This window comes from Gymnoscopelus braueri, assembly GCF_963280865.1.
Source record: "Gymnoscopelus braueri genome assembly, chromosome: 12".
Taxonomy (NCBI): domain Eukaryota; kingdom Metazoa; phylum Chordata; class Actinopteri; order Myctophiformes; family Myctophidae; genus Gymnoscopelus; species Gymnoscopelus braueri.
In genome coordinates this window covers 32,635,351-32,650,102 of record NC_137614.1, presented here as the reverse complement: position 1 = coordinate 32,650,102, position 14,752 = coordinate 32,635,351, and the positions used below count along the sequence as shown (strand labels likewise).

General features: G+C 39.3%; 2 protein-coding genes across 3 annotated transcripts; one reads left to right on the top strand and one right to left on the bottom strand.

Annotated features, from left to right (window-relative positions):
- Window positions 1–219: 219 nt before the first annotated feature.
- b3gnt7l (UDP-GlcNAc:betaGal beta-1,3-N-acetylglucosaminyltransferase 7, like) lies at window positions 220–4,781 on the bottom strand. The gene is made up of 2 exons (XM_080444716.1): window positions 4,046–4,781; window positions 220–3,238 (listed from the first exon to the last, which is right to left on the bottom strand). Exons 1-2 carry the CDS (start codon window positions 4,450–4,452, stop codon window positions 2,386–2,388), a joined length of 1,260 nt encoding a protein of 419 aa, XP_080300842.1. The 5' UTR covers window positions 4,453–4,781; the 3' UTR covers window positions 220–2,385.
- A 2,076-nt stretch (window positions 4,782–6,857) lies between these two features.
- Window positions 6,858–14,165, top strand: cUnh1orf174 (chromosome Un C1orf174 homolog). Of its 2 annotated transcripts, none has more exons than XM_080443707.1 (4): window positions 6,858–7,114; window positions 8,371–8,427; window positions 8,571–8,978; window positions 12,283–14,165. In XM_080443707.1, the coding sequence occupies exons 1-4, from the start codon at window positions 7,103–7,105 to the stop codon at window positions 12,427–12,429; spliced, it is 624 nt and encodes a 207-aa protein (XP_080299833.1). In that variant the 5' UTR covers window positions 6,858–7,102; the 3' UTR covers window positions 12,430–14,165. The 2 variants fall into 2 exon arrangements, with proteins under 2 accessions (XP_080299833.1, XP_080299832.1); XM_080443706.1 differs by having other exon boundaries at window positions 12,277–14,165.
- Window positions 14,166–14,752: the final 587 nt, after the last annotated feature.

The following is a 14,752-nucleotide window of genomic DNA, read 5'->3' as shown; positions in this document are numbered from 1 at the left end:
TAATTGTAAAAATTGCTATTGCTATTTTTCCAACAGATTAATTTATACAGATGAATGGAAACGATTATGATGATTTTGCAAAATAATTGCAATTATCTCAAATAATTGCGATCAGGCGATTATGTAATAATTGTGACCGGCCTAGCACTTATTATATATTATATTATATTATATTATTATATACAACTATATACAACTCTTATACAAAGAACATATAGTACAAAGTCACATTTATTGAAAATGTGCAACAGACATAAAACAAAATACTGTAGCCTCTTGCTACACAGATCTTGGGAAATATAATTTCATAACCAGAATTTGAATTCACAGTCACATCATCACTGGAATTCTGCTTCCATGTTCTGAGAAAGCAGCTTGGTTCCATGCATTGTCTTCTAGGGTGAGGGGAGATTCGTTGCAACAGGAAATTCGCTGTGGTTTCTCTGAACCAGGGTGTGAACTAGACGTACTGTATACATTGTATACAGTACGTCTAGTTCACGTATACTATACACAAAGGTGACGTGGATGTTTAGAGGAAAACCACCATCTCTGTTTTTGTGAATTCAGCATTAGTATGAAGTTGAAGCATTCCAAATTGGCTTTTCTTTATCAAACACTTCACATATTCTGTATTCATTATTTACGCAGTTTTATGTACACCTGTACACCATCATACAAACATCTACAGTAGTAGATTCATTAAGCTTCTTTGGTTTCTCTACAAATCACATTTATTTAAACAAAATTACAAAAGTGACAATAAAACAATATATTAACTATAAAAAACATTTGATTTTGACAATTTTGATATTCTATTTAACAACATGTATGATCATCTTTATTGTCTTTTTCTAAGCAATTTATCTTCACAGATATGTGCAATGAGGGCGACTCATTAAGGCCAATCCACACCAATGCAACTCCTTGCAACTGCAACTATTATCCCCAAATGGCAGTTGCAAGGAGTTGCATTGGTGTGGACTGGCCTTTATAGTGTAATTTGATAGTCACATTGAAGCCATCAAAAGTAAACCTAAATGAACTAGACATTAAAAGATTTACAGGGCTGTGCAGAAACCTTGCATTTGCCTCAAGTTGACATTTTATGGGCTAAAAAGTCTAAATGTTTGGTTGATGCCACGCAATATTTTGTTGCTGTCGGGCATCAACCTTGTATCTCTACATTTCATCTTTTATGTCTTTACGATAGTGTCACGCTAGAGAAACGCTTTGGTGCCTCCTCCACGCTTGTGAAAATAGCAGATCTACAAGCTCACAATGTGTCACATTGTGGAACATTGTCAGCTTATAGATTGTAGATATGCTCTTTTCACATAAAATAAAATAATATTTTTGCCTTTAATGACTCAAAATAAATAAATGCTCAAAATAAGGACGCCAGGTTGAAAGTAGTTTTGTCTGTCTGTGGGTTTTATAAATATTTAACCGCTGAAAAGTTTTAACAAGAGCTTGTGACTAAATTATAATTTGGTACCATTGGAACACACTTTATTTTTTTCCATTTCTTGAAAAGTAACGGTTTTGGACATACAAGGTTCCTGCCCGACAGACAACAGTTTACAGTGCATTGTAAATAGGTTTTGGCTTGTGTCCTAGGGTCACATGACGTGTTCTCTATACGTGTAGAGTGTCAGCTCTCACTTCCAGGGGGTAATGGAAAAAGCGGTAGATACAGGGGTTTTCTTTTGCAGTTCCTTTGTCCTGTGAAAGTGCAGTTGTCAATTTTGATCTCCTAACCTAAAAAATGCCTGACACTGTGATGTCACTCACCACGTTGTCCCAGACCGTGCAGTATGGAGAGGGAGAGGCTGACATGAGCTTACATAAGATTTATTATTGTTATTTGAGCTGTTAACCCCAAATAGCCTACATACTATTTTGTCATTCTGATCCACAACATCTCTCCAGGTAATGTGACATTACAGAATAGACAAACAACCCCAAAAACTATTCTATCAATCATGAATTTACGCTTCTAGAGCCCAGGAGAAGAAAAATGTAATACAATACTGCTCTCCAACTTTTAAAAGGACAGTTTGATAATTAGAATATCATAAAATCACATGATCACACAAATACACAATAGCCCTCATTGTAAATTTTGTAAAATCCTGAGAGGGTACAGATGGAACCAAATGGAGCCTTTTAATTCTGAGGATAGGTCTATACAAATGGAACCAAATGGACCAAAATCTATTTGTGACTCTGAGAGTGTACAAATGGAACCAAATGGTCCCTTTTTGGTACATTTAGTTCCATTTGTACAATCTCACGAGTTAAATGAATACTCGGGACTTTACAATGTATGTAGTCCTGTGTGTTTGTGAGGCGAGCGGGGAGTGGGATGCATTTTGACCATCATCACATGGAAGTCCTCTTTGCGCAGACGAGGTCCTCGCTGTGCACCACTCTCCACATCTTGAGCAGGTCCTGCGAGCTGAGCTTGTGCACCACGATGAGGTTCTTGTAGAAGCACGGCTCGCTGTTCATGGGGCTCACCCTGCGCTTGGTGATACCAAAGGTCCTGAAGCCCGGGTGCATCTCCGGTGCCAAGCGCAGCCTCTGAAGGCACATGCCCAGAAACACATCATCGATGGGATACAATTCCAGGTCCTCTGACACCACGAACAGTCGCCTGGCAAGCTGGGATGACATTAGAAACCCCCCTCCCCCGACATAAGGGGGGTACGGCTTGTCATACAACTCTTTAGGAATGTAGTATTTGCTCTGGCGGTTCCTGATGGGTATCGCCTTGGAGATGGTGTCACCCACATATAAGTTGGCGACTTTGTGGCCCTCAACCTTAAAGCCGATCAGGTCCAACAGATTGTTTGTATTCACAAACACGTCATCATCTCCCTTGAATATGAACTCTGCGCTCGTGCAGTGGATGTCAAACCATTTCAGAAAGTTGACCTCTTTGAGAGTGAGGTTGAAGAACGTGTCCATGAAATCCCACAGCAGGATGTCTCCATAGATCTGGTCCTCGTACTGGATCAGTTTTTGGAGATTTTTGGCATCCTTGCCACTCGTCGGACTCCCCAGGAGAAATAAAGTTTTGATTTTCTTCCCATTGATGGTCCGTTCCCTGCCCCACGTCTGACGCACAGCCTCCCGCCGGTCGTGCTGCTCGATGACGGACTTGACCACCATGAGCAGGTGGACATCTCCATCCCTGCACGTCTCAGGGTGGTTGATCAGCATTGGGAAGTACCTGCAGTAGTAGAAGTACAAAGATTGTTTACTTAAGTTCAAATAACAGTACTGCAATATAGAAATACTCTGTTCCAAATAAAATTCCTGCATTCAAAACTTTACTTGAGTAAAAGTACAACAGTATTGGCATAGTTGTGCTACTGTACCAAATGTAAATTTGGCCTGTTTCAAAAGCATATTATTGGAGTGTAATTAGTAATGCATGTCTGCATGAATGTGTTTTTCATTTGCAGCAGTAAAGTGGTGCTGATTTCAATTACTTTGACAGTTTATAATATAAACTGTATAGCATATAAACTTGATATGCTGTTGGGTAGCTTAACTTACATCATATACATCATATACATCATTCATATGCATCATAATGTATACATTTTATTGAGTTTCGTATTGCTATTCTGAATCTGCAAAGTAATTAAAGCTGTCAAGGACCACAATGGAACAAGTCCCCATGCATGACTTTTTTGTGTTAAACCTTTTAGCTCAAATGTTTGACTGAACCTCATGCTGTTTGCATTTCTGTCTAATAAAGTAGGCTAATCAATCAATCAATCAAATAATTGTAGTGAAGTAAAACTACAATATTTCTGAGATGTAGTGGAATATCTATAGGCTATGTAGCCTACTACAGCGCTGACAAATGGAAATAGGCCTACTCAAGTAGGCCTACAGTAAAAGTAGACCAACACAAAATTGTACTTTAAGCACAATCAAACACTATAATAAATAATTACAGACAGTGTTTGAGTTAATGCATTAGTAACCTACTTTGGTTACTTTCCACCACTATTAGTTAGTAGCCTACCTGCAGTGTCTGTGTAACACGAACTGATGGAATCTAGGATCCAGACGCTTGAACCAGTCCTTGGTCCTCACGGCCGCGTCCTCGCTGCAGTTCATGACATGCACGTCCCAGGTGGCCGCCGAGGGGGTCGCGTTGGAGACGGTGACCCGCTGAAGCGCGTCCAGCTCGTCGCCCGGCGCCGCCGCGGGAGAGAAGTTCCCCACTTTCATCACGACTCCCTTGTTTTCTTTGAAGGAGACGCATTCCTGTCCACCGCACCATCCGGCGTCCCGGGTGTTTTTAAGCCCAATAACGTCCTTATCCGCGAGTTTTAACTTGTGGATCATGAGAAAAGACGCAAAAATGAGACATAAACTCAGCAGAGTTTTCAACAGACCGACCCTCTTCCTCCTGAAAAAGTGATCCATCGCTATAATTGCGCACAGGGTGTTTTTAACACCGAGAAATCCTTCAATAATATATTACCTTTTATTGGCATAGTGTGCCATAGGCCTACATTTCTTTTTAAGTCCCATTCGAATGCGTGGTGCATCGTTCTTAATTTGTATCCACCTTGAACTTAGATCCATTCAACTTATTTCTGCGCGCGATGCCATGAGCCTCCATCCAGTGAAACCACAGATGTCCCCTCAGAGACTATGATGTTCCCTCGGTGACAGAATTCTGTCCCATGATGATGGGCAACATGTCCTTCATTTTGAGCAAATGGCTCATGATCGTAGCTACATCTCTTCATCCTCTGTATGTTGGCAGACTGACTGGGTCTGGCTGCTGAGTGACTCTGTGTGTAGTGACCCCTCCACCCTCCTCCAACTACTCTTTCCTCCCCCCTCCCTCTTCCAAGGAGCTGTGTGAGTGTGACAGTCAGTGGTGTAAAGTAACTAAGTGCATTTACTCAAGTTCTGTACTTAAGTACAATTTTGAGGTATTTTTTTTTACTTTGCTGGAGTATTTCCAGTTTCCAGGATACTTTTACTTCTAGCCTACTCGCTACATCTCAGAGGCAAATATTGTAGGCTACTTTTACTCCACTACAATTGAGAACTTCACTAGTTACTTTGTAGATTTCGATTATTATTACAAAACATACATGAACCACTTCAACCATATACATTTTGGCCATTTGAAAATAGCCGATCTACAAGCTCACGATGCCATGCATTGTGAGCTTGAAGATCTGCTATTTTCAAAAGATGTTACATACATTTTGTACATTTGAAAACTTGTGAAATGGGACATTCTGCTTCATGGGTAGCCGTAGCCTACTTTTACTTTTGGTACTTTAAGTATATTTTGTTGCCAATACTTTTGTACTTTTACTCAAGTAAATCTTGAATTCTGGACTTTTACTTGTAACTGAGTATTTCTATATTGCAGTATTGATACTTAAAGGTATGTAAAAATGTGAGTACTTTTACCACCGCTGTTTCCCTCGCACATCACACAGGTGGCGGCATCATGGCCACCATATTGGGGACCAGGACTTTCTTTCATTAAACCTAACCCTGGACTGGAATAAAAGTCTAAATACACTGATACATGTAATAAGTGGAGTAAACAGTAGCCTAGACATTTTCAAGGCTTAAGGTTTCTTTATTGTTACTGTGTCGGATAGTAGGCTACATAAAATTGAGGTAGACTATTAGGTCACAGAAGTGAGATTTTTTTTTTAAAGAAACGTTTATTATTAGCTATATTTCTACAGATTATATTTAATACAATTTGGCTATTTAAAAAACGTCAAATTTAGTCCATGCTTGCGCTATACTGAATTATAAAACTACTAAAGGCACATGACAGATTGCGCTCTCAAAAAGCGCTCGATTCACTGAACGTTGAGAAGGCTTACAGCGTCCCCTGGTGTTCATGTGACATATTTCTGTCACAACTCCACAATGACACTGAAATGCTTGTTACATAGATAGAACAGGTTAGGTTTAAGCTGAAGGGTACATAGATAACATCTTTACAAAAACGAATATCTAATAAATAAAAAAATTCACATCATCAGAGCTGTTAAAAAGTAATGGAACACACACACACACACACACACACACACACACACACACACACACACACACACACACACACACACACACACACACACACACACACGTGTACAATAACAACATGTGTGAACTCAACTGTAATAGTGTGAGTAGTAGCCTTTCTAGTGGCTGACTTGCTTTTTAACCAATAGCAAAAAAGAAAGAACATTTCAATATTTCACAATTGATGGAAGATTTAATAGAATTAACTCCTTTTATGATGCCAGTTAGCTTGTTAACTAACTTATACATATGTTGTTGTTGTTTTTACCCAAGCGACACCGTCGTACTATGGAGTATATAAAAGGAGGGGAGGGGCGACCTGCAGGGTTGCCATGTCCGCTTATTATAAGCGACTTTAGGCTTGTTATTCTGTAAAGTTGCTTGCGTTTTTTGGGGCTTCGCTTGAGTTTCTAAAGTGTAGTACTAGTTGCTTATTTGCGCTTGTTTCCTTATGTTGTTTAAACCAGTGGTTCTCAAACATGTCAAGGACCCCCAGATTAATTTGTAGGCTATTTGTCCGCAGACCCCCATCTATTAAATATTCCAAAATGACATTTTTTTTGTTTTTCTTTTGAAAATATAGATCTACAAGGTCTTGAGCTTGTAGATCTGCCATTTTCAAACAGCCGTAGCGTAATAGTCGCCTCTTTTGGGCTTGTTTTCATAGACCTGGTTGTTTATTTCTCTCGCAAAATCTGGCAACACTGGCGACCTGTAGTTGAACTGCGCCCTCTCTCGTGACTCACACAGAACTGCCGGGAAAGAAGCAGCCAGCCAGGCGGACACAGAGACCAGACCAAACAAAACCACGGTCACTGTCAACCAGACTAACCTAACCTAAAAACACGGATAAAGCACGCATAATAATACTGTCTGCAACAAGGAATCAGCTCATGTTGTATTTTTACATGGCGTGAAACGGACTCGGGGGGTCCGTGACAACAGCAGCGTTCCGTCCGTCGTAGAGACTGTCGGGTCTGCTGGCTGGCCGCGCGTGGAAATAATAATGAGAACGAAGGTGAGTGTTTACTTGGGCTTGGTTTTCTTTTACCGAAAATACTAGCCGATCTACACGCTCACAGCGCGTGCATCCGCGACGTGTTGTGTGCTTGTAGATCGGCTTTCCCTCCCCCGGCGAGCGGCACCCGTCGTGTGGAAAACCCGTTTGCAGGCAGCCTTTCGTCTAGTACAACATCACGATCACACATTAGAGATACAATCTGTTAATTAACGCTTTGTAACATCAGAACTACCACCACGACAGGAAAGTTAAGACGTTCATCTCATTAAAAGAGACAGGCGGCGCCTCGTTTACAACGCTGTTGAGCCATGCAGTCGCTAGTGTGTGTGACATTTACTTGGCATCGATGCCACCATGCCAAAGTATATGTCAACAACGTGCTGATGGGATCCAGCTTGGTCTCAAATAAGCGTTCTAGGTGCAAGAGAGTAGCGCTACAAACAGTGGTGGAAAGTTTCTTGGCTATTTACTCAAGTACTTGTACTTGAGTACACATTTGCTGCAAGTGCATAGAGCTACAAGTAGTGGAAATTTACCCAAGTACTGTATTTTGTGTGGTACTTGATCTGAGTAGTTCCATTTTATGCTGCTTTATACTTCAGACTAATACATTTCAGAGGTTTTATATTGTAGGCTACTTTCTATCTCTCTCTATTTCTTTGGTAGCTTTGGTTATTATAACTTTTCTGATTTGACACAATGGATAATATAACAAGCGTTTGAAACACATCACATTGTTAAAGGTTAATCCAGTGGTTTCTGGCCTTTTGATGGCTATTTACACATTTCTGCTTCAGTGTTAATAATCTTATGATCTATGTAAAGGAAGTATTCGCACATCCACTTTTTTTTTTTGGATGCAAGTGCGTTTGCCATAATAGGCAATAATCTTATGATGTCATATAATATTTCAGAAGGACCAGACCAATACTTATACTATAAAAGTACATTTGGCTGCTAATACGTGTGTAATTTTACTTTCAAGTAGAATTTTACATGCAGAACTTTACTTGCAATTCATTATATACTGTATACATTGCAGTATTGGTACTTTTACTTAAAGTTGTAATACAGAATTTATTTTACTATAAAATCTGTATGGTAGAGAATGTTAACAGTGGGTTGGAGGTGGTCTCCCCCTACTCTTCCATTGAGAAATATGTAGGACACCTACTGGTTGACGAGTAGTACTGTGCAATATCTCCCCTGGCCAAGTGGGGATTCCATATTATTCACTTTTTCACCTTTCGCAGATGTCTGGTCGACATGGCAACCTGAAGAGGAGGAGGGGCAAGTGTGGCTCAGATAAGGTTTGCATTGAAAATAGTGGAGAAATAACTAAAAACTAACTAAAAACACTACATTGTGAGCACTTTGACAATTTCTCAACAAAAGACCTGTTGAGAAATTGTTTGCCTCATCAACAATTTATTTCAACTTATTTCCTCCTCAGGCCCCTGCAAAGAGGAGAACCGATACGAAAAGACCAAAGCCAGCCTGCGCAGCTGCCCCCCACTGTACCTCCACGGTGGGTGGTAACAGCAGACAACCACACAGTCCCATGGAGGGGCTGTCTCTCATCAGCTGTGAGTGTCACCAGTCACTGGACAGAAGGCGCTGCACGGCGTCACCGCAGCCCGATGAGCAAGAGGGCAAAGAGAACGACATCAGCAAGAGGTTGGAGCCCGATTTGTGGCGAACAAAAGGCTCGATGGAGAAACGGGAGGCAGAGCTGATGGATGTTCCGGAGAAGACCACCTTCCCGGATGACGGCGTTCCCGAGAAGATCACCTTCCCAGATGATGACAGTAATCAGATTCTGCCCGTGGAGCAGTTCTTTGGGAACCTTGATGCTGTGCAGGTGAGGGACTGTAGAGCAGTGGTTCTCAAAGTGTGGTCCGGGGACCCCCAGGGGTCCTTGAGGGGGTACCAGGGGGTCCCCAGAAAAATGTGGTAATATAGCATCACAATACTTTTAACCTTTTATACTTTGGCTATTCAAAAATAGCAGATATACATGCGCTATGAGCTTGTAGATATGCTATTTTTGAAAAATCTTGAAAATTTGTGCAAACCTTTTGAATATATATATTGTTAAGCGAACATTTGTAACTCAAATCTTTGCTTCTGGGGGTCCCTGGAACAAAATATTTGAGATGGGGGGTCTGCGGCCAAATACATATCATTTTGGGCGTCCTTGGCACGGAAAAGTTTGAACATTTTCCCAAATTTATAATATGCATTTGACCACACAGACCCGCATTTGAAACGATTTTGTGCCAGGGAGGGGGACCCCCATAAGAGAACATTTTTCATTCGTAAAAGCTCACAGCGCGTTGCCACAGATTGGCTATTTTGGAAAATGGGACAAAATGGGGCTCGAGTGTTTAAAACTACTCATTTTGTTAGTAATCCCCTGGAACCCATGGGGGTCCCTGGATCCCACTTTTAGAACCACTTCTTTAGACTATTTCTGTACCTGGGGAAACAGGAAGAAATTATTGCATTTCTGTAAACAATTATTGCCATGGAAACTTCTCCCTAACATGACCCAGTTATCCACTAGCCCCATCTGAATGCTGAATTTTGGCTGTTAATAGTATTTGAGATGCACTGATTGATTGGCCATTTAATATCAGCATAATATTGATTGTATATCTTGGCTTCAGAATTGGTCTATCTGTAGGGCGGGTTGTATGATGTCTAATAGATTAAAATGTGGTCATATTTTAATGGGAAAAGTATAGTTTTAGTATAGTTATTCTTTGCACGCAAACTGAAGTCACATTTATACTTTATGTGCTTAGTTGTCATTTCACCATGTAGCTTCATCATACAAAGACCTACAGTCTTTGTATGATGAAGCTACATGGTGCATACTGTACATTAAACTACCCTAAAAAGAAGCTTTTTCTTCATAAACATCTTTACTTCTGAATACACGATGGCACATCAGGAGCCTTTTTGTATGTATTCCACATGCTCTGACCGTCTGGTGCGTTGTCCTTGGTAAAATGTTAAGTTACATTATGCGTAATGATGTTCACGAGCCTTGACATGTTAAAAGAATGATGGACAGGAGTGGCTATTAGACATTGAATTCAGAAATCCACTCATCTAAATCAAGAACAGATATTCCAGTCAGTAACTTTGATCAGACTAATGCTTCTTTCATTAACCTTTCATCAAAATGATGACCAATTTAAGTAATATAGCTAATTAATCAATTAGAATGACAAAGGTTGCCATATAATTTGCATGGAGCCTAATACAATTACACAATTTTACGCTAATTTCAAAGTACTGTATGTGAATAATATTTTTGTAAACCTTAGTTTAATAACTTAATTTCATTATCTAATATAATATATCTTACTGTACTTATGTAATAATTATCTGTAATATTTCTTTACCCTAAGACGTTAGACTTTTACTCACATTTTTAAAGAAAAATCTATACCATATATAGCTAAACTACATTTTCAAAAAAAGACTTGTTACTGTAGAATTCACATAACACTTAATCTTGGGGAATAATCAGCTTATTTTCTTCCGCTGCATTGGGCAGATTCCATCACCTTCCGTATGTCACTGATCACATGGTGGCCCCAACATTCGATTCTCCAGTTCTAGGCAACATGGAAGGGGAGGATGGGATTGTTTTCTAAGCTATATTATGACATGGTTTAATGTTGAAAATAAGTGGTATTCCCCTTTTAAGGACAAAGAGAAACAGAAGCAACACAGTAGAGAAGTGATCAGTGAAGCCAGCTGTGCAGTAGTGATGATTATCAAAGGCTCTGCAGAAGCAGGCTTGAGCAAAGTTGTTGCACAGAGACTGATAGCAGAATTGAGTACATGTTTGTTGCTCTCTCATGTAAAATCGTATTATTTGATCTACATAGTTTGAATTGTCAGTTTAATAGACTTCACAAACACATCATGATTTGAAGTACATACTGCTTTCTCATCTGCGATTCTTCAACTTGTGTCAGATTAAAGAAACAGATTAAGCACTTAAACATGGGTCTATACTATGTTTTACGTTGTATAATAAAAATAGCTGGTCTACGAGTGAGCTTCTCGACCTATTTTTGTCAAATGTTTGCCTATTGTCGCTGAATGTTTGCCTATTATGGCAAACCCCAAATAGGGATACTAGGGTTCATGTGCGTACAGGTCAAAAGAGAAGACCACTGGCCAACTATTGTAAGATAAAGGACTCCTGCACACTATCTTCTTCACTTGCATATGAAAATAAATGTATTGGGAACAGGAACAACGTTTCGGTACACAGACCTTCATCAGGTTATCTGATCTGAAGATTACGTAATGAAGGTCTGTGTACTGAAACGTTGAACCTGTTCCAAATAAATACATTATTATGTATTGTACAGTATTTGTAGGTGAAGAAGATGATGTGCGGGAGTATATTTTAAAGGAAATTTAAGAGCTTGTGTAAAAAAATAAATAATCGTACATTAACTTTTACCAGAGTACGTTTTTAGATGAGTGTTTCCACTTTTACTAGAGTAGGTAGTGTGTGTACTTCTGTCACCTCTGCTTGCATAGGTCTATACAATATCTATTGTATAGTTCCTGTGCCCCACACAGAATATGTTGTGACATTTAAAAGTTGAATCTACAGTAACATAAGCAATTATTTTCTGCGGCAATCACTCACCTTGACTGAGTCAGAAGTGGGCAGAGGTCATGCAAACTTAAATGCATCACAAATACGAAATGTCCTGTTTTTTGGGGGCGGGGGGGTTACACCTTCGTGTAATACTCCCAGTTATACTAATATACTAGGGAACAGGCATAGACCTTACAGTATCTTTCAATCACCAGACATGGGACTCCATTTACCTTGTGACTGTCTATTAACCACTTGAACCACTTGAAGTAGGGGGCCGAGTATAGACCCCTGGTTGACTCGGGTCAATGAAGTGTATATAGGGTTTAAGTATTTAACAAGGAGGATAAAGTCCTAAATGTGACAAATTGAATCGTCAAACATCACAGCGATAGGATTTCCTCTCCTGTTCAAACAAGCAACTCGAAGGCAGCTGCATCTTTGTTTGTTGGCTCGTACAGTTGATGTAGATGTATTGACTGTGGTTTGTGTATGATGTGTTTTTTCTTCTTCCTTGTCACAGTCACAGGATGAGGAATATCTGCAAAGACCAGCAGCCACATCCATGTGGAGCCGGCGAGAGCATAGGAGACAACATTTCTATGCACCTGAAGACGGTGATGAAGAGGAGGTGAGCCACGCTGACATGCAGTGTGATGACAGAGGAGGCAGTTAGTGTATTATACATGGTTATGTTGAACACTCACTCGCCTATGGAGGAGGACACTGTGCCAAGGAAGAAGCCAAATAAAACTGACAAAAAGTGGCCATGTGATTGTTGGAGAGAATTAGATTTAGTGGCTGCAGTAATGCAATATGGTGTTATTGAAATATGTTCCATATGTAGTTTGGAAGTTCAACTTTTACAGGCACAAGTTTTGTCTATTCTGATAATGGCTGGAGTGTGTTCTCCCGTGGTACTTTCATTACGCAGATTTTACCCCGTTTTTGACAGACTAGATTTTTGTGCTAGGTTGCAATGGTTTATCTCAGCATGCTATTCTGTTTGTATTACAGCAGTGTAAAGTGAATGAGAAGCATCAATTGAAAGTTGTGCCTTGGTTGTGAGATTGTACAGGGGTGATTTATATTTCAAACTAAAGCGGTGATGGGGACAAGATGGAATTATTTTGCAAGTTAAATCTCACATTGGTTTGAACAGCTCAGATAATCAATTGTTTAATAAAAGGGTCAACATTTATTGATGCCACCAGCCTTGTCACTAAATTAGATACAAACATGAAATGATTCCTTCAAACAGCAATTTCTAGCCAAAATGTACGATATCTTCATTTAAGCACCAGAGTTAACTAATGTCCTGCATACTATGAAGGTTTTTACATTTTTATTTTAAACAAAGAACCGATCCAAATACATTTAATATGGAAACTTTAATGCTTATGACCCATTGATCAACATGTCTTCATATTTTCTCCTCAGCCCATCTTTGACAGTGGCTCAGCCTCAAGTCATTTTAATTACTCTAATGTGTCTGTCTGATAGCCTTCCTATGACAATGATGTATTACCGGTAATTAGCCTGAGAAAGTGAACGTGCTCCTGTGTAACATGCTCAGTGTTCGTTTCCAGCATGCCACAGCCAGCATTGAAGAGAGGGATTTAAAATGAAATTGTAAGCTGTGGTTTGAATCCATTCTATCATAACAACAATTGCATATCTATAAAGATGTGTAGATCAGCGATTTTTGCTATTTGTAAGTATATAGATCTTAAGTTAACACTTGTCCATTTAGCCACTACATGGCTCCCTCACAGTCAACACTTTGTTTTACCATGTTACATGAGTGATGTAAAAGGGCTACTCAAAAAACACTGGCACTTCTCTTAATGTTTTGTTAATGATTATTGATGGCCTGAAGATCATATGAAGACATGATTTGTGCAAATTATAAATGTGTATATACTGTAGTTATGTATCCTCTGAGACTGAAGACATTTGCACTAACAAAATATTGTTTATATCTGCAAAGGTAAATAGTGCGCTATTGTGTATATATTGTTGATTCTTATAAACCAAGCAATCAAGACATTTGATATATTTTTGATAAATGTTTTTTTTTATCGCCTGTTAACAACTGCCTTATTTATGCACAGTGCTTTTTGTAGTTTGCTATGCAACTGCCTGACGGAATGAAAAATATTATTCCAGTAATAATTGTAGTCCAAACAATGCATTTTATTATCACTGCCAATACACAGAGCACATTAATCTTTCTTGACTGCAAGTATTAGCTTGTTTATTTGAAAAATACCTTTCTGACGACAAAACTTTACATTTAAAACTCCAGAGATTAAATGTTTGAAAGATGTAACAAAAGTTTTTGTTTCTTTTTATTAAGCAAAAACAAACGAATGCAATAAACAAATGATGAAACAATCATTTCAAACAGTGGCCCCATAGCCTCGTGCGTAATTCTTCAATGCCTTTATCACTAGCACCCTAATGTAAATGAACAAAGTAAAGCTGGCCAACAAAATCTGCCGACCAGCCGTTGAAACAATTTCCCAGAGCTGATGGAAAAAGCAACTGCTATCACAGCCACAAAAATGGCAAAGAGAATGTAGAACAGCATTTTGCTTCTTGTAAGTTATTGTAAGTCTGAAGAGTAGATTTGATTTAGTCAAAGTAGGCCTACGGGAAGTTGAGTTGAGGTTGTAAAAAATGAGCGCCATGTCAAAGAAAGCTGGAACCATTCTAATGGGGTCAAAGAAGGAGTTGGTTCAGCCTGAATGGATACAAGATTGTAAGCTCTTACATCTGTTAACCGGTTAACAGATTCACAGCATTGTAAATTCATGTCAACATGTACGTCTCACTTCATTTGTATAAATAAATGATTTTCTTAAAAGTATAAAATGTTAGTTCTTGTGAAAACTTCCCCATTTCTGTCTACTTCTCACACTTAATTTGCATAAATTAGATATTTCTCTTCTCACAGTGTAGGTTGTGCTGTCCTTTCTTGTGGCACACAGTGAACA

Coding starts and splice junctions, on each gene's coding strand:
- cUnh1orf174 (XM_080443706.1), top strand. Junction 8,428..8,570: donor GCAAGTGTGGCTCAGATAAG/GTTTGCATTGAA, acceptor TTTCCTCCTCAG/GCCCCTGCAAAGAGGAGAAC. Junction 8,979..12,276: donor GGAACCTTGATGCTGTGCAG/GTGAGGGACTGT, acceptor TCCTTGTCACAG/TCACAGGATGAGGAATATCT.
- b3gnt7l (XM_080444716.1), bottom strand. CDS start 4,452: ATGGATCACTTTTTCAGGAGGAAGAGGGTCGGTCTGTTGAAAACTCTG. Junction 3,239..4,045: donor GTGTTACACAGACACTGCAG/GTAGGCTACTAA, acceptor CTACTACTGCAG/GTACTTCCCAATGCTGATCA.